Source organism: Sabethes cyaneus, chromosome 3, assembly GCF_943734655.1.
Source record: "Sabethes cyaneus chromosome 3, idSabCyanKW18_F2, whole genome shotgun sequence".
NCBI lineage: Eukaryota > Metazoa > Arthropoda > Insecta > Diptera > Culicidae > Sabethes > Sabethes cyaneus.
The window spans coordinates 206069188-206093369 of NC_071355.1; the positions used below are offsets into that span (position 1 = coordinate 206069188).

The 24182-nt window shown below is 39.8% G+C and overlaps 1 protein-coding gene across 1 annotated transcript; it reads left to right on the forward strand.

Annotated features, from left to right (window-relative positions):
* The first annotated feature begins 4513 nt into the window (after positions 1-4513).
* On the forward strand, positions 4514-23545 carry LOC128741321 (thioester-containing protein 1 allele R1-like). Its single transcript, XM_053837053.1, has 14 exons — positions 4514-4633; positions 18578-18764; positions 18826-19188; positions 19242-19572; positions 19633-19919; positions 20099-20199; positions 20285-20537; positions 20594-20806; positions 20863-20905; positions 20959-21381; positions 21434-21727; positions 21871-23138; positions 23205-23358; positions 23421-23545. The coding sequence occupies exons 1-14, from the start codon at positions 4572-4574 to the stop codon at positions 23507-23509; spliced, it is 4068 nt and encodes a 1355-aa protein (XP_053693028.1). The 5' UTR covers positions 4514-4571; the 3' UTR covers positions 23510-23545.
* The last annotated feature ends 637 nt before the right edge of the window (positions 23546-24182 follow it).

Sequence of the window (24182 nt, forward strand, 5' to 3'; positions counted from 1 at the left end):
ATCATCTGCATCGGTCCGGGCCCACTGCGCTTGCATTCTCTGTGGTATCTGGAGCGGAGCTGAACAATGGTGTCGCTCCACCAGTATACCGAGCGACGACGGTTCGTTGGCTGTCCCGTCCTGTGTATAGTGGTATCACATGCCTGTATTAGGACGTTGGTCAGCTCACGGGCGCTGAGTGCTTCAATGAACAGGTCTTTATCGAAGGCCTTCACTTTCCACCTCCTCCCAGGCGACCTAAACCAGCGTGACCATGCTATCCGTCGTTCAATTGTGTACCGTATAGCTTGGTGATCGCTATGCGTGTACTCTGGCCTTCCTGATCCATATTGCTATATCAGTCTTGGTACCACCAACGGACGTTGTCTGGCTAGATATTGAGGCTTCCGCCCGCTCAATTTGTCCCGCTGCTACGAAGTTGAGGGGATTGTCAGTGTTCACTACCATAGACTTAGTCTTAGCTACATTGACTGTGAGACCAGCTGCCTGGGAACTCTCGTAGAGTAGAAAACCTCTAACTTGCTCCGCATATCGTTTCGGCGTTGTGCGAGGTCGTCGGCTAGGACGAGGTCATTTAGTTGCTCCATCGTTAGAGGATCCCAAGGCAAATCTCGATTTGATCTATTGTCAATTGCTCCAACAATGAGAAACGATGAATAAAATGCAGCCATATCTCACGCTAGCAGTAACCCTTATAGGGTCGGACAAGACGCCATTGTGCTAAATCTTGCACTATCTGGAACTCCTCTACGCCTAAGTGCGCCCCAGATGTTTTCGTGGTTGAGTCGACCAAACGCTTTTTCGAAGCCAACGAACACTAGAAGAAGAGTCTTGGAAATCGCGAATTTGCTCCAACATAATGCGGAGCGTTTTGATATGGTCTATACATGATCGGCTGGTGTGGAATCCAGCTTGCTGCCGCCAGAGAGTAGCGTTGAGCTTCTCCTGGATCCGGTAGAGGATTACCTAACAGAGCACTTTGAGAGTAATACAGAGCAATGTGATGCCACGCCCGCATTCGGTTAGGTCGCCTTTATTTCTGGCGCTCTATAGCATTTTATGGCTGCTTCAATTTCATCCAATAATGACGCCTTCGACTTGACGCGGTCAATACAACGAACTCTTTCGTCGACTCGGGAGTCAGTCCAGGCTCTCTTGCCCCACATACAAACTCAGCCCTCTCCAGTTCGGCATATCGTAAGCGGACAGCTGTCTTAGTCGCTTTGGTTCGCCCTCGCCTATGCCAGCTTTTGCCTTTCTCTATTTATCGATCTTTCTCGGAGTTTCATCCGTAATCCACTCTCTCCGCCCGCTGCGCACTTTGCCGACGGTTTCATCACTGGTCGTAATGAAGGCATTCTTGAGGCTGGTCCATTACTCTTGGACTGTTCCACCAGGTAGCAGTTCCTAGGCTCGGAATTCAAGTTGTTAGATAAAAACCCTTTTTGCCTTGGGATTTCCAATCGGCGGACATCGAAACGATACCTAGCTTTCTCCCCCAGTCGTTGAGTACCTATTTCAGCGATAACAAGCTGATGGTCGGATGCAATATCGGCACTGCGCTTGTTCAGTGACGAAAGTCTTTCTCCTTATGAGGATTGATAGTCGCTTACGAGATATTGTTTTGAGGTTTCAGTGCGAGTTAAAATCGAAATATACTTTTACCTTGACAAAAGTAAAACTATATTTTGCGAAATTTTTATCGCATGTCTGTATAAAATCTGTAGTCAAAAACATGTCTGTATCAGAAAACGAAAAGTCTGTATAATACAGATTTGTCTGTATATCTGGCATCCCTGGACACACGTTTCACGTAATCAGTGAGTGTCGTTGGTTTAATGATGCGAGTTTTTGAGTGACATGGCCAGTCTCTCTATTCAGAACTCTAACATAGGGTACGGGAGGGTATTCAAATCACGCTACTAATTTTGGCATACATTACCTCTTTTGGTAACACTTTCCCAAATAAAAACTTTGCCGCTATATAACAATACTGAAACGAATGTAGCACTCGTAGGCTTTAATGTGTTATAACTATTTTCATAAAAATGTAAGTAATTTGCTTAATTTTATTCAATAAACATCAAAACCACTGTTTTTCCACTAGCACGTAACCAGACTGAAAAAACCAGCAGCAATCGCTTACGCGTATCCGCTCTTGATGTTGGTTTGGAAAACACACAATTAGAAACTAAACAGTTTCTAGACCGCCAGCAGTAAGCTGTTGTCACTGCAAAACTAATTATCTTTAATGAGCCTGGAATGTAGGCAATAGCGAGAAGTTATCCATCGGTCTCTCTTTTCTTGTCTCTTTTGATCTGTTTTTGAAATGCATTTAATCGCTGTGTTGGCTATTTCGGTCTGTCGGATTTAAAAAACACAGACACCACTATAGAAAATGGGCTCAATTTAGCCGCAGCGACTTCATCATTTCTCGCGACTATAACTCAAATTCAGTAGCGTTTAATCAAAAACATCCCATCAAGAAAACTGGCATCTTTTCCTCGCGCATATAAATGACAAGCAATAGAAGCAACAGCGCAACCCTCCTGACAAAAGTTGAAGCTGTGTGTACATGTATAGGTGGGAAACGATGTGTGCGAGCGTGTCAATGCATTGCATACGTGTTCGTGTACATCCATATTTTGATTTACACACACTAGTATGTGCTAGTTCAACTTTAACTCGGCAGATAGCATTGCTGTTACTGTCGCTCGAATTTTGACAGAGTTGCCAGTCTTCTTGATGGAATGTTTTTGGTTTTATTAAGACCAAAATACACGCCGATATTCAGTAAATATTATTCTATCAACTGGTATAAAAATCTTGTCTCGAATAAATATAGTTTCAACGTAGTTCCTGTCCTGAATATTCTTCAGGCTACCGCTTAATGGGCTGGAAATACCCACCCGTACCCTATATACTCTCATTTCTCTCTAAGATCGTTTGTTGTGGAGTATAGGGGCTTCAAAAAAATTCAAAAATTGTAGTTGTCACCCGTTAGGTCGCACTTGCCCCAAGTGCTTTGAAGTGTCGCCCTTATTTCGACACATATGTTTAGTGCCGTTTGTCAAATTATACAGTTTTCAGGTGTAACTTGTTAATACATTCATTATGCACACCTACTGTCAAAAAACATGTACTTTTACGAAAGTACTGCGACCAAACTATCATTTATCGAAAGGTGCGTCCAACTTGCAACGCAAATTGAAAATGACGCCCAAATTAAAAGTTCAATTTTGGAGTTTTGAAAGCCAATTATATTAAAACTATAATTTTAATGTATGCGCTGGAGTTGTATCTTGTTCTAGAGTTGTATCATTTCTAGAAAGGTTCAGTTGGAGAAAATGAGATTGAAGAGAGATGAAGAGTTATGAGACGTTCCCACTTACCCCGTATTCCCACTTGCCCCGGGGTACCTTATATTAAGCTTTTTCATCAAATTTGAATACAGTATCCCCCCGCTAATCCGACACCCAATAATCCGACGACTCAATAGTCCGGATCTCGCTAATCCGGAAAATAGCGAATTAAAAAGTATTGTACTTAACTTCTTTCAATCGAACACTACTTCGTTTGGCGTCAACGTTAGAGTCAGAATGGTACTCTTTCTAATTAAATGGAAATGATACATGGTGCTGCTTCTACCTGCGTTCACTTTTGCCGTGGCCATAATGTTTTCATTGCTATTCTCAATAGACTGATGTGCTTACGCTTATTTCGACACTAACTAAGAATTTCAAAGCATTTTGTAGACGAAATTGAGCATTACTGAGTACAAAACATAATTATTGCGTACTTACGACAAATATTTTCAAAAATTTCCGATGTAAACAAAACCACATTTCAAACTCACACTGACGTCAGTTTGACTGTCGGATTATCAAGTCAAAATTCGCTAATCCGGCTATAAATTTGTCGGATTAGCGGGGCGGTGCTGTATAGGTCTCACTTGGCCCATTTACCGGAGCAAGTTGGATCTATCGCCATGATTTTGAAAAATTCTATTTGGATTCATTTTATGTGAATCGATAGTCCTTCTTTGTGATTAAACCTTCGAAGTGATACCATTGAAGAGTTTCTGTGCCGCTAGAATTTTAAAATTATCATAGGTGTTGATTACACGGTCGAATAAACTCTAACTATGCAATTTTTAGGCCCCACTTGCCCACTTGCCCCGGGGTACCTTATAATGTTTAAATATTTTATGTTTTAGTTAAATGAAAGACTATAGTGAGTATCATAAAAACTGAAACTTTTTATTTAAGTGTACACATGTAATCTTTTCATAATTCTTTAACTACCAATTAAAATAAAACCAGGCAATCGTAATACTTCCAAGGAACATGACATTATTTTAGTACAAGAAATTACAAATCGTAGAATGTGATCATTCCCGGTTGTATTATTCGCAGAAATTGCCATTAAATTGATAAGACCGCGAAATATATATTCGCTTCTGGTCGCCTGCAGCGGATCATATCGGTAGTGATCGTCGTGCGGATCGGACGTGAGAATAGCTCGGCAGACTTAAAAGTGGTGCAAAGTGCATAAGCGTAATCAGAAGGAGCATGTGGTTATTCCGAATTTTGCTCGGCTGCGGTTTGCTCGCGACGCTCGCCAAAAGCCAAGGGTTAGTAGTGATTGTGTCTCTTTATCTCATTAGAAAAAGAAAACATGAACCGGGTGCTCTGGGAAATCCCCGAAGCACCGAGAGTCCCCGCAGCAGTGAGTTAGTGTGTGGGAAGTTTATGCGTTCCGTCAGCGATTTATGATCGATCCGTTCTTAAATGTTAGAAAGCGAAACATTTGTGACCAGCATGACAGGTGTCGTATCCATGCAAATTAGGCATTTGCAACAGCGACGTGCAATAAAATGAGTTTATTTCATAATGGTACACCATAATATGGACTAAAAGTGATAATGTGTGTTTAATTTTCTTCAACAAAATTGAGGTTTTTTGAAAAACGTAACTACCAGATTTCGTTATTCTGAGATTTATTGGCATCATAGGATACTATCAGTGTTCGTCTTAGTTATCATCTATATAGTGATAGTAATGAGTGTTGCAGTGCTATACATAAAAAGAGAAATAACCAGAGCAGAACATAAATAATTGGGTGATAAGGATTTTCTGTTAAACATGCGCTTTGTAGCTCTTGACTAACGTGAAAAATCAGAATATTTTGCTCTTTTGCACAATTGCCTACAAGATAGCAGTTCAAAAACTTAGATGATAAAAAATGGATTTTCGCTGTGTTTGGAAATAATAATGAAAGTTTTTTTTAAAAAATGGAATCGTTTGAAGTCAAGTGAAACGTAATAGTGATTTTTGGCATAAGCGAAGTTTCAAATGAATGTTCGTGTAGATTGCAGCCGAGTAACTGAATGCTGCGGGATTCCCCGAGAAATAAAATGCCTGATCAAGAATGAATAAGAAGCGAGATGTGACTACTTCATCGAAGAAGCTGTAAGATGCCGGCAGTCTGTGCAGAATGAATAACTTTAATCGAAAATTGCTTCATTACTTAAGTTGCTAATGGTTTGAAACTCAAAGCTATATTCTTGTTTTCTTTAGCTCTAGACATGTCGCTTGTGGAAATGTTAAAAATAGGTTTTGAATCCACCGTAATGCTCATAAGTGACCTCAATGGCTCAAATGCAACTTTTACGGTTGTCTCTACTGCAACACGATTTGCTGCATTTTCCGTTACATACTTGTTACCTTTTGCTGCTTAAAGTTGCAGATAAAGGCAGATAAAAAATTGTGGAACTTACATTTCTTACATTTTTTTATGTTTCAGCGGGACTTCGTCGTACAGAAACTGCACTTCGTCTTATGCAAGATTTCTTTCGCCTTTCATGGACAGACAGACATCGTTTACAAAAAATACTTCATGTATTCGTTGAGTCGTGTACACGAGCTATCCAACTTCCACAAACAAAGTGGAAGAAACTTGAATCAAAGCTCAAAATTTCAACTAGTTATTCTGAGCGATCAGCAAATACTCCCTTCGTCGTACCTTAGTTTGTGAAAAACAGTGAAAAATAGTAGCTTTCTTGCATTATCTTTTCGTGGATAACAAAGAGACAATGCATAAATATTAATTGCCAAGTAAGTTCGAGTGTAATTCGCATCAAAGTTGGTTGTAATGCAGGTTTCTTGTCTCTATGTCGAGAAGGTAGACGAAGACCCACCGTAGACGAAACCATCCAACACCCTTTGTAAATCACATGCGACATGATTTTGCCGAGTAACTCGACTGAATTGACCGCTAGAAAGCTGGTGACTCAGGTGTTAGCATATGACGAGTGAGTTTGTTTTGTTTTGGTCTCGCATCGAGCCACTATGCTGCCCGTTCTCTTCGTACTCGACTCTTGATAATGACTAATTTTATTCTTTTATAAGCGGATTTTTAACGAAAAACTACGTTTCTGTTTCTTATAGTGGTCAACTTTAGAAATTCGAGAAATGAACATGTAACGAAAAGTGGTTTCGTTTTGCACGCATATAACGCAACCATTTTCAATGGATTTTAGAGATATTTGCATCAATAGGTCAGAAATTTTGCTATGCATTTATTGATGTAGAGAATTTAAGAGGAATTTGTCAAATCACTATTGAAATGAGCATAAATAACACGTAAATACACGTCCTGTACGTAAATAATTTTATACAAATGTCAAAACTATCCCACCTCTTTGATAATTTATACTCGATCATATCGTTTGATCACCACGCTTTCTGTCACCCCAGGTTGAGATATTCGATATCAATCTGTGGGTCCATATGCCCTTTTCCGCATTGTCCCATTCTTGCAACAATCTGGCCATTGAAGCAATTCGAGCTCTCTTACGTATTCCCCTGACGCGTTTTGACGTAGGACTACATCTTTGATTACTATACTGGGACTGGGTAGCACTTTGTAAAAACGAAAAATAGAAGTGTAACGTTTGAATGAAATATTTCAAACGCTAATAGCTACTATACTACTGAACGAAACATAACAGTTAATATGTCGTTGGATAGATAAAATGTCCAGCAATTTTATCGTAACTTATTAATAATAATTTTTTATACGCTAAATAGTGAAAATGTGTGTAAAGTTTTAAGGTCGAATTTTCCCATACATTTCCCTTGTGATCGCCTAGCTTCACAGGCACGGACGACAATTAGATACACCAAAGGATTTGGATCCAAATGATAACCTTTGAGACCACTTTGTAAGCCACACCCCTTTTCCAATCCAATTGGCAACATCGATGGCTATTGACGGCAACACCGACCCCGAAGACAAGCGGAATCAGCGGGTAATGGCCAACGTGAATCCCACACGATGCACTTTACGTTACATTTTGCATTATCCCCATCGCAGACATGCGAAATTGTTCGATAGCTTGCTCAATCAGTGTCGGACAATCATTTAAGCAGCAGCAGCCAATATGGTTTCCCCCACCACCTACACTAGCTTACAAGTAGCAGCGGCAGTGCCAGTGACTATAAAATGGTACACTTGGTTCGCCGCCTGCTCATTTATCGCACGATCGCACTGACGGACCGGACGGTCAGTATTTATCATCAATGGCTATTGGTGGCGAAACCAACGGCATTTGGCGGCAACACCGACAGCAATTGGAGGTAAAAACGATAGCATTTTGGCGGCAACACCGGCAATTGGATGCAAATCCAAGGACTTTTGCGGCAATTAATGGCAATTCGAGGCATACCCGATGGCATTTTGGCGGCAACTTCGATCGCAATTATCGTAAACCAACACTGATGGCAAACGGAAACGGAACGACTGACTGGCAGTAAATTCAGCAGCAGGCCGTTGTGGTCTTAAACAGTTCTTATAAGACCTATAGTAATTGGAGAATGGAAAGATTTTTCTACACTTTCTAAATGGTTAACGTTCCATTCGGATAATTATTTGAGCAGCAGCAGCAGCCGATCTGGTTTCTCCCACACCTACACTAGCTTACAAGTAGCAACGGCAGTGCCAGTGACTATAAAATAGCACACTAGGTTCGCCGTCTGCTCATTTATCGCACGATCGGACTGACGGACGGTCAGTATTTTGATAAAACTAATCCATTTCCACTTTACAGTGATTTGGTATTTCCTATCACTCCTGTATTAGCGGGCAACCATCATCCTAGAGTCTAAAAGACCGAATAGCGACATCCATCTATATATTGGCAACAGTAATTATAGTACTAATTTTTAAGAAGTGCTATCAGCTCAAACATAGTTCTTTTCAGGGCCACCAAACAATTTCAAACGGTTTTTTTCAAAACCACCATTGATTCAATGAAGAATTAAATCAGAATATTTCGCTCTTCTTTCACAAATAAACACTCAAACAATGATACTCACAGATACTCAAATATGCATAGGCCATAAATGCAGTTTGCATTAGTCTTTGATCTAATGATCAGACATAAAGTTATACTTCATCGATTAAAACATGTTATCAATGTAATGAGTATTATATGACACAGTCCTACGTCACCTTTTCGTACAACCCTTAGGGCTGTATACCTTGTAGTTTTTTCTTGTGACACTCGCTGTTTTCAGCCACTGTACTGCCGATAGGGGTCATCCCGGATATAACGTTAACTGCCTCCAAGGATATGGTTCTGTAGGCACTAGTCACTCGCATTGCCATAAGCCTTAACGTTCCATCAGCTTCTATCCAAAAGGGTCCTTCGTACCGGAGAATCGATATGGATAGACTTGCTAACAGCCGTCTCTTACTGCTGGTTATGGTAGAATTGTTAGGTATGATCTTGGACAATGCAATGATCGCCTTCGCAGCCTTCTCGCAGATATAGTCGACGTGGCTATTGAAATTTAGTCTAACGTCGACCATGACTCCGAAGTGCTTCACTTCGCGTTTCGGCAGTACACTGTACTCTCCAACTGTAATGTGTGCCTGCTGCACCGCTTTACAGTTGCTGATAGGTACCATCTCAATTTCCACGAGTCTTATCGCCTCCGAAGCCAACATTTCAAGCTCCACATGACTCGCCTTCCACAACAAGTACGATGTTGTCAACAAAGCCAACAACCTCCGTCGACTTGGGCATCTTTAGTGTTGGCAAACATTTTACATTGTCTATTAGACCCAAGATAGAACCCTGGGGAACGCAAGCTGTAATCGGGACTGTCTTTCTCCCGCTGTTTGTGTAGTAAACCAGTAGCCGGTCCTGAAAGTAGTTTTTCAGGATTTTACAGAGGTATTCCAGAACCATCATTTTATGTGGCACTCGAGCGATCGCTTCGGTGTTTCTTCCCGCTCTGAACCCAAACTGTACCCAGGAAACCAATAAGCATTTTGAATGCAATTTAAATACAAGCCAATAAGCATTTAAGCCGGCTTAAATGTTACTTAAATGCTATTTTGGCAAAATATGCGGCTACTTTACTACTAGCCATCTTATAGCGTTCACTCCGATCTGCTGCCCAGTTGCGATTGCTGAGTGGAACTCGGTACGATTCTGCTGTGTGTGTGTGTGTGTGTGTGTGTGTGTGTGTGTGTGTGTGTGTGTGTGTGTGTGTGTGTGTGTGTGTGTGTGTGTGTGTGTGTGTGTGTGTGTGTGTGTGTGTGTGTGTGTGTGTGTGTGTGTGTGTGTGTGTGTGTGTGTGTGTGTGTGTGTGTGTGTGTGTGTGTGTGTGTGTGTGTGTGTGTGTGTGTGTGTGTGTGTGTGTGTGTGTGTGTGTGTGTGTGTGTGTGTGTGTGTGTGTGTGTGTGTGTGTGTGTGTGTGTGTGTGTGTGTGTGTGTGTGTGTGTGTGTGTGTGTGTGTATGTGTGTGTGTATATGTGTGTGTGTGTGTGTGTATGTGTGTGTGTATATGTGTGTGTGTGTGTGTATGTGTGTGTGTGTGTGTGCGCGCGCGTGTGTGTGTGTGTGTGTGTTCAGGTGTGTTCAGGTGTGTTCAGGTGTGTGTGGTCGCAAAACATGAAATTGATCCGAGGCCCGGAAGGCCAAGTCATGTATACCAATCGACAGGGTCAGCCTTTAAATTTTGTTTAACTTTTGTTTAGAAGCACAAACATGATTTATAAAAAATTTCAGTCTGCATGAAACTATTCTGATTCCCTGGGGAGAGTTTTTGAGTAAAATGATGGCTTTTTGCGAGTAATTCGGAATTTTTATATTAAAAGTTTTACAGTTTCTAAACAAGCAAAGATAGAGGTATACTATATTCAGCAATATTGTGTATCTGTACTATTTGTACAACGTTGTAAAACAAGAAAAAGCCATACAACTATAAAAACAGCTAAAATAGAAAAACTGATTTCAACGATTTTTCATATATGAGAAATAGGAGTTTTCCACCTTTGCTGAAGAGATAGAAGGTTACTGTCTTCAGCAAAATTTCTTGTAATTATATGCTTTAAAACTTTACGGAACACATCAAAGCGTTATATCAAAATTGAAGAAAAATAAATTTTTTATTGCACTTTTACGGGGATTAATCAAAATTTGAATTTCGCTGAACGGTGGAACTTTTAATTTTAAGAAACTCTTCCAAAAGTTTCATAAATTTAAAACCACGTTTTCCCGCTCAAAACTCTAATGCGCACCAAAAAAGGTTCTGGGCCCGGTTGATTAGATTGCGTTGAGCTTTCGGTTGGGTTGGTAAACGGCTGAATAATGAGTACCCTCGGTGTCTTGTGCACCTGTAGGCATAAAATAGACCCTACAGTGGTTAATAGCCTCTTATTCAGTAACTCGTATCCCTAGCTCCTAGTGGTGCCAGCCGGGATACGAGCAACTTTGGTGGATATCGGGTAACCAACCTCGGTGGAAGCGAAGGTCGTATGCCGACAGGGAAGGAGGGCTCTTGCGAGCTTTGTTGGCTCTCCGGCAAAACAGGATGTTGGTGTAGCAGGCTTTGTAAGCCGTCACCATGAAAAATACTAAAGCACGGAACGAAGAACAAGGAAATTCTTACTGGAACAATCGGAATAGACCCACGCAACAAAAAACGACTATGGATTGGAAACTCGGGACGTGGAACTGCCGATCTCTCAAGTTCCAAGGGAGCATTCGAGTGCTCTCCGGCGTATTGAAGAGCAGCAAGTTCGACGTCGTAGCGCTGCAGGAGGTGTGCTGGAATAGCTCAACGGTACGTACGTTTAGAGATCAATCAATTAGGTGGCTTGCCATCATAGTACCAAGCCTGTTACACAAAGTTTGTCCATGTAACTCTGTTGAGGGCTACCGCTCTCCGATTCCTCGGACAGCGAGTACTCTCCGCCAGATCTCGCTCCACCTGGTCGTCTTGTTCCTACCGGATTTGAGGCGAACACCATCTTTGCAGGGTAGTTGTCCGGCATTCTTGCAACATGCCCTGCCCATCGTATCCGAACAGCTTTAGCCACCTTCTGGATACTGGGTTCGCGATAGAGCTGTGCGAGCTCATGATTCATCCTCCGCCTTCATACTCCGTTCTCCTGTACGCCGCCGAAGATCGTTCTTGGCACTTGTCGTTCGAAAACTCCGAGCAGTCGCAGGTCCTCCTCGAACATTGTTTATGTTTTATGCCTGTAGAGAACAACCGGTCTAATAAGCGTCTTGTACTGGGTGCACTTTGTACGTTCAGAGATGGACATACCACCTACCAAAGCTGCGACAACATACATGAGCTGGGTACAGCTTTCATAGTGATGGGCGAGATGCGGAAACGGGTGATTGGGTGGTGGCCAATCAATCCTCGAATGTGCAGGTTGAGAATCAAGGGCCGATTCTTCAATATAAGCATCATCAACGTGCACAGCCCTCACCTCAGAAGTACCGACGACGACAAGGATGAATTCTACGCGCAGTTGGAGAGTGAATACGACCGCTGCCGCCTAAAACATGATATCAGGATCGTCATCGGGGATTGCAATGCTCAGGTCGGTCAGGAAGAGGAATACAAACCGGTGATTGGAAGGTTCAGCGCACACCAGCGGGCCAATGAAATGGGCACAGCACAGAATTTATCACAAGTACACCTGGAGGTTATCAAATCAGACAGAATCCCAGATTGACCACGTTTTGATCGACAGTCGGCATTTCTCAGACATTATTGACGTCAGATACTAGGACTCTCCGTTGTGAACGGCTGAAGCAGCCAGACGTCGCCGGAGACTTCGCGCATTCACTCGAAGCTGCGCTGCCGGAAGAGGACGAGCTGGATGAAGTTCCTCTCGAGGACTGTTGGAACACTATCAAAACAGCCATCAGCAGTGTAGTGGAGAGCTCTATCGGGTATGTGACCCGTAATCAGCGGAACGCGAATGTAGGAGGGTGATAGATGAGGAGAACGGCCAAGTTGCGTAGTGCCACACGTCAGAACGTGGAAAAACACAAACAGAAGAAGATCCAACGAAACCAAATCTTTCGGGAGAAAAAGCACAACCTGGAAGAGCAGGAATATGCAGAGTTGGAGCGGCTGCATCGTTCTCAGGAAACGCGGAAGTTCTACCAGAAACTGAACGGATCTCGCAAAGGCTTTGTGCCGCGAGCCGAAATGTGTCGGGATAAGACTAGCAGTATTCTGACGGACGATCGTGAGGTGACCGATCGGAGGTGGAAGCAGCACTTCGACGAACACCTAAATGGCGCCCAGGCGGAGAACCATGGCGGTAGGGAAAACGATTTCGACGGTGCAACAAACAGGGAAGAGGTACCAGCCCCAACGACAGGCGATGTTAAGGAGGCCATCATGCAGCTAAAGAACAACAAGACAGCTGGGAAAGATGGCATCGATTGATTAATGTAAACATTTCCATGTTTTGGAAGAAAACCATATGCGATGGAGAAACAATGGAGAATACTATTTTAAAGTAGATTTGGTGCGCTGAAAAACACCCACTTGTGCTCAGACTGTATTGCCCCTTATATAAGCAAATTCAATTTAATTCATGTAAGAAACATTTGTAGAGCTGAATGCAATCTACAATCTCTCTGAATTAAGTACTCAATTACTTATGTATTTACGTGGTAATAGTATTGCAACTTTATCCCTAGCTCAAACAAACATTCTATTTATAGAACAAGGTTTAAGTACCGTCTTCAATATAAATGGAAAAATGCACTAATCTATTCAGCGAAATTGGAGATTACATTCAGCTTTACAAATCCTCCTTACACGGTTTTTACAGATTTTCCTTCTGTGATGCACAGCAGTTGAATTTGCGTAAGTGAGCATAACTGAGTACATTAACCCTGTGTTGAAGTGAAATAAAATAGTATAGATAAAAATTTCAGTCCAGTAGTATTTTTCCTGTATCTATTAAGTAAAAATTTACTAAAATAATAAAAAAAGATCTTATTTAGGTTTTGTTACGAATCGGTGATAATAATTTTTCCATCTAATTCGTGACTTTTCCATATAAAAAGCATGCTTTGCAAAAAATCTGTACGGAAATCAGTTTTGGATTCAGCACCCCAAAAAATGTTTAATTCACTTAAAATATCTCATGCGTCTGAAAATTTTTTGATTTTTGCAAAACCTGTGTAATTTATAATGATATAAACTAAGATATATTATCTAGTTTCGACTATTTTATTATTGTATTGCCATCCTACACCTTTGAGCCAATTTAAAAAATACGTCGGACAAATTTTTGAGCTACGTGTTTTAGAAGTGTTAAAAGGCAGATTTCCCATATAAAGTAACTTAAAATCATCAATACCACTTCCAAAATGATTTATTTATTTATTATACTAGCTGACCCGACAAACTTCGTATTGGCACAAATTAACCTGTGTTGTACATAAATCATGAATCTCGGATGATCTTTGTCACAATCTCGAGTTTTGCAAGCCCCCCAGTGGGCGGCGCTTCCGACGGCGGGTCACGGGCAACACTCGCGACCGTCTCGTCCTGAATGATCTAGTGTTACTATAGATAGTTTTTGTGGTCTTGTATTGACTAATGTTTCATGGAAGAGTCTCGAATTTCTCGAGTTCGATTAGTTTTTGAGTTTCGCAAAAATTTCTGTTTTATTTGTATGAGAGTCCATATCCCCCTACCACAGGGGTAAGAGGTCTCTAACTATCGTAAAATAAATTCATGACTCCAAAATCTCCCACATGCCAAATTTGGTTCTATTTGCTTGATTAGTTCTCAAGTTATAAGGAAATTTGAATTTCATTTGTATGGGAGCTACCCTCTTAAAAGGGGAAGGGGTCGTAATTCACCATAGAAAAAATTTCTGTCATCTAAAACTCCCACATGCCAAATTTGGTTCCATTTGATTGATTAGTTCTCGAGCTAAGAGGAAATTTGCATTTCATTTGTATGGAAGCCCACCCTCTTAAAGGGGAGATGGGCCATAACTCGCTTTCTAAAGAAGAGAGGGGTCTCAATTCACCATAGAAAAAAATCTTGCGTCCAAAACCACTTACATGTCAAATTTGGTTCCATTTGCTTGATTAGTTCTCGAGTTGTGAGGAAATTTGTTTTTCATTTGTATAGGAGCACCCCCCCCCTCTTAAAGTGGGGAAATTCATAGAAAATATACCATAGAAAATATTCTTGCCTACAAAAACACCCACATGATAAATTTGGTTCCATTTGCTTGATTAGTTCTAGAGTTATGAGGAAATTTGTATTTCGTTTGTATGAGAGCCCCCCCTCTTAAAAAGGTAAGGGGTCCTAATTCATCATAGAAAAAATGGTTGCCTCCAAAAACACCCACATGCCAAATATGGTTCCATTTGCTTGATTAGTTTTCGAATTATGAGGAAATTTGTATTTCACTTGTGTAGAAGCACCCCCTCTTAAAGTTGGGAGGGGTCCTAATTCACCATAGAAAATATTTTTGCCTCCAGAAACCTCCACATGCCAAATTTGGTTCTATTTGCTTGATTAGTTCTCGAGTTATGAGGAAATTTGAATTTCATTTGTATAAGAGCCCCCCCTCCTAAAGTGAGTAGGGGTCCTAATTCATCATAGAAAAAATTTTTGTCTCCAAAAACACCCACGTGCCAAATTTAGTTCCATTTGCTTGATTAGTTCTCGAGTTATGAGGAAATTTGTATTTCGTTTGTTTAGGAGCCCCCCTCTTAAAGTTGGGAGGGGTCTCAATTCACCATAGAAAATATTCTTGCCCTCGAAAACTTTCACATGCCAAATTTGGTTTCATTTGCTTGATTAGCTCTCGAGTTATGAGGAAATTTGTATTTCATTTGTATAGGAGCCCCCCCTCCTAAAGTGAGGAGGGGTCCCAGTTCATCATAGAAAAAATTTTTGTCTCCAAAAACACCAACGTGTCAAATTTGGTTCCATTTGCTTGATTAGTTCTCGAGTTATGAGGAAATTTGTATTTCGTTTCTATAGGAGCCCCCCTCCTCTTAAAGTGGGGAGGGGTCCTTATTTACTATAGAAAATTTTCTTGCTCTCGAAAACTTTCACATGCCAAATTTTGTTCCATTTGCTTGATTAGTTCTTCAGTTATGAGGAAAATTGTGTTTCTTTGGTACAGGAGCCCCCCCTCTTAAAGTGAGGAGGGGTCCTAATTTACTATAGAAAATATTCTTGCCCTCGAAAACCTTCACATGCCAAATTTGGTTCCATTTGCTTGATTAGTTCTCGAGTTATGAGGAAATTTGTATGGAAGCCCCCCCTTTTAAAGAGGAGAGGAGTTATAATTTCCCTTATAAAGAGGGGAGGGGTCTCAATTTACCATAGAATAAATTCTTGTCACCGAAAACACCCACATGCCAAATTTTGTTCTATTTGCTTGATTAGTTGTCGAGTTATGCAGAAATTTGTGTTTCATTTGTATGGAAGCCTCCCCTCTTAGTGGGGGGAGGGGTTTCTAACCATCACTAAAACCTTTCCTGGCCCCAAAAACGTCTACATGCATATGTTCATGCCGATTGGTTTAGTAGTTTTCGATTCTATAAGGAACATACGGACAGACAGACAGACAGAAATCCTTCTTTATAGGTATAGATTATTATTATCAACAGGCTATCACTATGCCCTAGTGATATTTGAATTAAATACAATTGTCTTAATAAAAAGGCAAATTAAGATTCCAAATTTGGCAGCAATACTCGAGAGATGAGTGCACCAGCAATTTTACAGTTTTACCTTTGTTATACTATAACAAAGGTTTAAAAATTGGTCGAAAAACACGAAATTGATCCGAGGCCCGGAGGGCCAAGTCACATATACCAATCGATAGGGTTCGACGATTTGAGCAATGTCTGTGTGTGTGTGTGTGTGTGTATGTATGTAATGATTTTTTCTATCGCCTGTTTCTCAAAGATGGCTGAACCGAATCGTACGCTATTACTTTTGTTTGAAAGGTATTATTGTCTAGTAGATCACTATTGAGTTGCTTCGTGACACGACGTTTCGTTTAAAAGTTATAAGCAAAAATGTGAAAAATACGTGACACGGGTTTCTCTAGAACTACATGACCGATTTCAACGATCTTAGTATCAAATGAAAGCCCTTATTAAAGCTAAATTATTCAAAAAATTTTAATTGAAAACAAACAAGTAGTTTAAAAGTTATGCTTAATAAACCTGTTTTGACAAGGAAATAATTATCGCCTGTTTCTTAGAGATGGCCAAACCGATTTATGCGCTATTAGTCTCATTTGAAAGATAATATATGCTAATAGATCACTATTGAATGGTTTTTTGATTGGACGTTTAATTTGAAAGTTATGAGCAACCGTATACACCACACCAAAATTAACAATAATTTATAATGATTTTAACCAAGATAATTTACCTAATTTCAATTATTTTAATATCAAACGAGAGGTTTTGACACTACGAATATATATGCAAAATTTCATAAGAATTGGTTGTACCGGTCAAAAGATATTAACCCTCGAACACTCGCGCCAACTTTTGCAACACAGTTACTCGCGCGCACTATAATCCCAAACCAAAGAAAACGTGCGCACTAGAGGTTTGACTGGGAAAACTTGGTTTTAGGTTTATCGAACCTTTAGAATAGTTTCTTGAAATTAAAAGCTCTATCGTCTGGTGGAATCTAAATTTTGATTAATCCCCCTAAAAGTGAAATAAAAAAAAATATTTTTCTTCAGTGTCAATATAACACATTGATGTGCTCTGCAAAGTTATAGAGCATATTATTACAAGAAATTTTGCTAGAGACAGTAACCTTCCATCTCTGCAGCTAAGATAGAAAAATCTTATTTATTGTATATGAATTTGTAAACTCAGTTTTTATATTTTTGCTCTTTTTGTAATTGTTGTATGACTTTTTCTTGTATTACAAAATTGTACAAATGATAAAAATACGCAACTTTGCTGAGTATACCTCCATGTTTGCTTGTTTAGGAACTGTAGAACTTTGATTATAAAAAATACCTTAATTTTGATTACGAATTACTCGACTACCAGCAGACGGATACATTTTAAACATTTTACATTTGCTGATAGTTTTGCTGCATACAGACACCATTTTTCCATATGAAGAAACGAAAGAAAATTCCACTTGGGGTCAATTGCGGTACACCTCGCATGCTGATTGTTTCGTTTCTGTGATGACGGTTTATGCTTATCTATTTTTCCAACAATTTAAATTATTAATGCATTGAATAATTATGACATTTTGCTCAGAATAAGTTTATTGAAGAATATTCGTTAGTTAAACAACGATTTGTAACTTTATAACAATATGGCGTTGAAAAACCTACACGTGTTGTACAAAATACAACAGCGTGAGTAACCGAAGGTTAATAAAAATTGATTAAAATTATTCAAGTAAACTCTATTGATGTGAATCAAATAGAATGGCATTACAGGAAATTATGCATAGTTCAAAAACCTATAAACTAGACCTTTACTAGGCAATGTATATGTTAAAGAATAAGATTTCCTCTTACAACTTACTTTTATTTGCACTTACTCAAATTAATAACAACTTACTTATCCTTACTCAGCAATTACATGAAAATAGGATCTATCAAAATTTAAAAGTGTTCCTATTTTGTTCAAAATTTGTAAACTTATTCAATTTTCAAAAATTTTATGTAAACCAACGCATTACGCAACGTCAACCAATACATGAATTATGTTCCGAAAACGTATCGATTTCTATCTCAAATACCAAGTAAGACCGTATAACAAAGGTTCCTTTCACCACCAGGTAGATTAAATCGGGTTTTTCATGTGGTGTTTGGGGTATAGGGCCCATGATATAGGGTTGGCCCAAAAATTGTCTTTTGGCCAAACTTTATCTACCGGATTCACTTATCTCGGCATCGTACCTCGTAGCTTCGCTGCTCATTTTCAATCAATACCGGGTATGACCACGTGGAGGCGCTAGGTAGGAACTTGCGATGACCAGAGCTATGTTTGACGCTTCTTCTCGGTTGCCTTCCCCATGCCGTAACCAGTATTTTCCTTCTGAGTTCTGGACGGATTCTTTCTCTATGGCAGTTCCGATATTTCATATAAAAATAATGCGAGCTTTGCGGTAAATAATTGTCTGCTGCATCAGTGTCCCGCTTAATATAGTGAGAGTGGAATACCATGCCTGGAACACGTAATAATGTAACATTTCAATTATTTACCTTCCAGGCTGTCAGTTATTGGACCGAAATTCATACGGGCGAACAATGTATACAGTATAGCGTTTAGTAATACCTTGTCAAATAACGTCCGATTGAGACTGGATTTGGAAGGCACAAGCGAAGGGATTAACGTTCTGAATGCAACGAATGAAATAAAACTCTCGAGAAGAACGGGTCGAACTGTAAGTTTCCAGGTGAGTTTTGCATTCCTGAAATAGATTCGGCTGATGCATACAACAGCAATTATCTTTGTAGGTGGGACTTATTCCAGAGGGTTTATACAGTTTATCGATACAAAGCCTAGATGCTAGTTTTGGGTTTAGTGAAACCATTGAGTTACTGTATGATGGGAAAATCTCATCAATATTCATCCAAACCGATAAACCGATCTACAAACCTGGAGATATTGTAAGGTTCCGGGTTATTGCAATAGATGCCGACACGCGCCCAGTGACGAGTTACAAAACTATAGATGTTGGACTTACCGACTCGGTAGGAAATTCCATCAGGCAGTGGAAGTATGCCAGGCTATATACTGGAGTCTTTGAGTCAGCCGTACAGCTGGCGTCTTCGCCGAATTTGGGCAACTGGAACTTGACGGCAACGGTTGGGGATTATGTATGTATTAATTTGACAAAAAAATATTTGTCTAACGTTACTTAACTTTTCAGCAAGTAGTGAAACAAATTGAAGTACGAGAGTACGTACTGCCCAAGTTCATTGTTAAAGCATATCCGTCTGGAGTTTTACTTATTGAAAAGAAAAAGGTTAGCGTGTCAGTAGAATCGTCCTATACATTCGGTAAACATGTCGATGGGACTGTTCGTGTGGATCTCTTTTTTGACAAAGAAATGGAAAAACCCGACATGACGATAAAAGACCAGCACATTTCTGGGATAGCGACCGTCACTTTTGATCTTGGCAATGCTCTGGAAATCGAAGGAGAAGATGTCTACCACAAGGATGTTTTTGTCAGGGTGGAAGTAATGGAAACATTTACAAGTAATTAGTCTCATTGAATTTGTATTTTGATGATAAGTTAGAGAATATGTTACACCGTAGATCGCACGGTCAATATCACGGAAGTGATACCCGTATATCAATATCCATATAAATTTTCGTTGATTAAGTCTAGACCACGGTTTAGACCCGGTTTGCCGTATCAAGTGGATTTATCAATAACGGATCATAATGACGAACCAGCACCCGAGGAGGCTGTTGTAGCAATTTTAATAAATTATGAAGGAGAATCCTTGGAGAGCGAACTTCCGATGGAAGGCACTATCCGCAAAGGTCTAGTTCCGTTGGAATTAACACCACCACTCAATGCAGATATAACATCTATCAAGGTAAACAATGTATACATGTATAGTGTATAGCCAAAGGTGTTGTATTTAAGAGAAGAAAAACTGGTTGACAATGGTTTCCTTAATTAGACATTTCCTCATCATGGCAAAAAAATTCCATCAATTTAATCATTATGTTAGTTGATTTCATTTAATGTATAACTTTGATATGTGGCTTTCAGGTAAAATATCATACGGAGGATTACGAACCAGTTGATACCATTTACGGTGTTCAATCAAAAAGTTTGCAGTACCTACGAATTGCGCTGAAACCGAAACAAAAGTGGGTATACTACGTCCTTATTTTCTTACGATGATTTTTATCAGCTCTCAAAAAAAAAAATCATTTTCAATTTATCTACTTTTAGAATTCGTGCTAACGCTGAGGCCGTTTTCGAAATCACCTGCACAGAGGCGTTAAGCAGCTTCTCGTACACCGTCGTATCGAGAGGCAATGTGATCACCTCTGGATATCAACTAGTACGAAATAAGAAAAGAACTGATTTCAGGCTTAAACTCACTCCCCAAATGGCACCCAAGGCACGGGTCATTGTATCCTACATGACAACTTTTCTAATTTACGATGACATAGAGTTAACTTTTGAGACGTTTAACAATGATGTTAGTAAATCTGATTTCACAGTAATTGTTTTTAATAATGAATGAATACTTTGCAGTTCTCATTCACCTTGGATGCTGAAGAGTACCAACCTGGTCAGGATTTTTATGTGGACGTCAAAGCTGCTAAAGATTCTTATATTGCTTTTGGGGCTATCGATCAGAGCGCGCTATTGTTGGGCCGTTCAGGACATAATTTAGCCGAAAAAGATGTGCTCACTGATTTGGCTCTATATGGAAGCACGGAACCGAATGAATTCGATCCATTCAATGTGTGTAAGCCGATAAGATTTAGACAGAACTTGAATTTAATCATTTCTGTTTTCAGACAATGGGACTATTTTTAAAAACTACCGCCGAGTTAGATTTTGGTACGTGTGACTGAATTTAATCAATGATTCGTTATTTTAAAAAATCTTTTCAGCTTATCCTAGGGGTCAAATGAATCGATTTGGGGGTCATTCTCTATTAGTCAAAAATGTTCAAAGAGCAGTTCATATTAGGACGGAATTTCCGGAAGCTTGGCTCTGGAAAAACTATACTATGAATGGAAAACACGAGAAGTTTAGTTTCAACGACACCGTTCCGGATACCATAACCTCGTGGACAGTTTCAGGATTTGCCCTCAGTCCCACACTCGGATTGGGGATCATTAAACAACCTCGGACTTTCGTGGTGAAACAGCCATTCTACATTGTTATCAATTTACCATACTCCATTAAGCGTGATGAAGTGACCTTGATCCAGGTGACAATCTTTAACTTTCTAGGAAACACGGTTACTACAGATGTGACACTATTCAACAAGAACGACGAAATCGAATTCGTCGAAAAGTCTTCAAACGACAGTAGGTTTTGCAATTGCCTTATCAATTGATTAACCAAAACTTTTCTCTCTAGATACTCGCCGTACCAAAGCCGTACTTGTGCCAACAAATAATGGCAAACCAATTTCGTTCATGATTAAAGCAAAGAAACTTGGTGAAATAGCAATTAAGGTTGAAGCGACTAACTTACTCACTTCTGATGCTGCCGAACATATGCTGCGAGTAACTCCGGAAAGCAGACGTTATGAAAAAAATGAGGCCAGATTTATCGACCTAGACCGCCACGGGAAAAGAAGCTTTGACATCGCTATCAGTATTCCAAAGAACATCGATAAAGAATCTGCCAGGATTAAATTTACACTCGATGGTAATAAAAATGTAATCTCCCTGTCGGTAGTTACGGAAGAACAAATGGTTCAATTTGAATTTTGCGTAAAGATGAAACAGTGTTCTACCCGCCTAAATGCGCACGTTAATGTATTTGAATAATGAGACTATTTCCATTTTCAGCGGATTTGTTTGGCACTACCATCTCTAATTTGGAGTCATTGATACGCTTGCCGACCGGATGTGGTGAACAAAATATGGTCAAATTTGTTCCCAATATCGTTATTCTAGACTACCTTTCTGAAAGTGGAAACCCTTCTGATGAAATTCGGACAAAAGCCATTAACTTTTTGTCGAGTGGCTATCAAAATCAATTGAAATACAAGCGATCGGATGGTTCCTTCAGCGTTTGGGGAGGTTCAGATACCAAAGGTAGTACCTTCTTAACAGCATTTGTAGCAAAGTCCTTGAAAATTGCTGCGAAATACATCGAAGTAGATAAATCGATAGTTGAAAATGCATTCCTTTGGTTGGCTAGTATTCAAACTGAAGAAGGCAGATTTAATGAAGTTGGTCGTGTTGTACACGCTGACATGCAAGGAGGGCTACGCTCGACGAACTATGCACTTACAGCTTATGTATTAATTGCTTTTCTGGAAAACGAAGACATTGCAGCAAAACATCGACACGTTGTATACAAATCTACTACATTCTTGGAGAGAAAATTTTCCGACATAACTGATCAATATGATCTAGCATTGGCAACGTATGCACTGTCGCTTGGTGATCGACCGCAAAGAGAGGATTTTCTAAACAAACTCCTAGAAACCTCAATATTCGACAAGGAACGTGTTGAACGATATTGGCAACGGCCACCGGTTAACGTTGAAATTGCTGGATACGTATTACTATCATACACTGCTATGGGGAAATATGCTGATGGACTTCCTATTATGCGATGGTTGAACAGTAATCGTTTCGCCTTAGGTGGATTTCCTGGAACACAGGATACATTCGTTGGATTGAAAGCTCTTGCGAAATTTGCAGCGAAAACCTCAGGCCATAGAAATAATTATCGGGTTAGACTAAGGCATACGCCAAATAAACACTATACTTTTGACATTGATAAACAAAAATCTATGGCTATTCAGGAGCAAGATTTACCGAACCATATTCGTTTCCTAGATGTAGAAATTTCTGGTATCGGAAACGGTTTCTTCCAGGTGGCTTACGAATATTATCAAAATATTCAACAGACGAAGCCTAGTTTCAACTTGGACGTTAAAATGTTAAACACAACGACTTATCATGAGCAGCATCTGCAAATTTGCGTCAAATATATTCCAAAAGAATCATATGATCGCTCTAACATGGCTCTAGTTGAGGTATTTTTCCCTAGCGGTCTGATTGTAGAGACGGACGGAGTGGAAGATTTATCTGATTCAATACGGGTAGGTGAAAAACAATAGATGTCGCTAGGATGATATTAAGTGAGTTAATGTTATCAATCTCTGCAGAAAACTGAAATCAGATTCGCTGCCACATCTTTAGTGGTATACTACGACAATCTGGGAACGGACAAGGTTTGTTTCAAGGTGACATCCTATCGTAAATACAAAGTTGCAATGCACCGACCAGCTTATGTGGTTGTCTATGATTATTACCATCGAGGTCTCTGATTTTTTGTGTATTAATATACAAAGATGCTTATTATACGATGTATTTTCTTACAGATCGTTTTGCCATTGAGTCATACGAAGGAAAAGTTATGCAGCTGTGCGATATTTGTGAAGATGAAGACTGCCTGGCATTATCTTGCTGAGAAAAAAAAACGCCAAATAAAATATTTTATATACAATGATCTAAATTGCACTGTATACAGAGCAGCGTATTTTATTCTAGTCAAATATATCGCAATCTCATCGTCCCGAGCTGGTAATCTTGCAGATAGAATTCTTTTTCTTGAAACTGTCTAACTGCGCCAACAACCAATAAAAAAGAAATTGGTTTCACTTTGTTTCGTTTTCCATGATTTCGAAATATTTAGTTTTATAAGCTTTAGCTGGCCTCGAGGTACGACACTGGTTTAAAAGGCTTACTTGAAGCTCTATCCAAGCTGAATGTAAGCTTAGCAAACGAGGATTCCACTTGTACCTTCTGCAGAGGCGTAGAAAATCGAATCTATCATCGATGCCCTTTCATGCAAGCTGCAACCCAACGTTGTTGGCCAACATGGGCTGGTCGGTAAGCGGTACTTATTAAATTTTGCGGAAACACTCAGTGCCGAGAGCAACTGCTCGAACCTGACTGCTAATGAACCGTTTTTTTCCTTGTTGGGGACCTTGGATCACTGCGTCCAGTTCTTTGTTCTATTGTGGTGTGTCCTCTTTTGCTGTATGCCTTTACTTATGAACAGCAACTATGTTTAGTAATTGTTATTTTAATTAAAGGCATCATCCCAACATGGTAATATATTGAGAATAAATTGTATTACT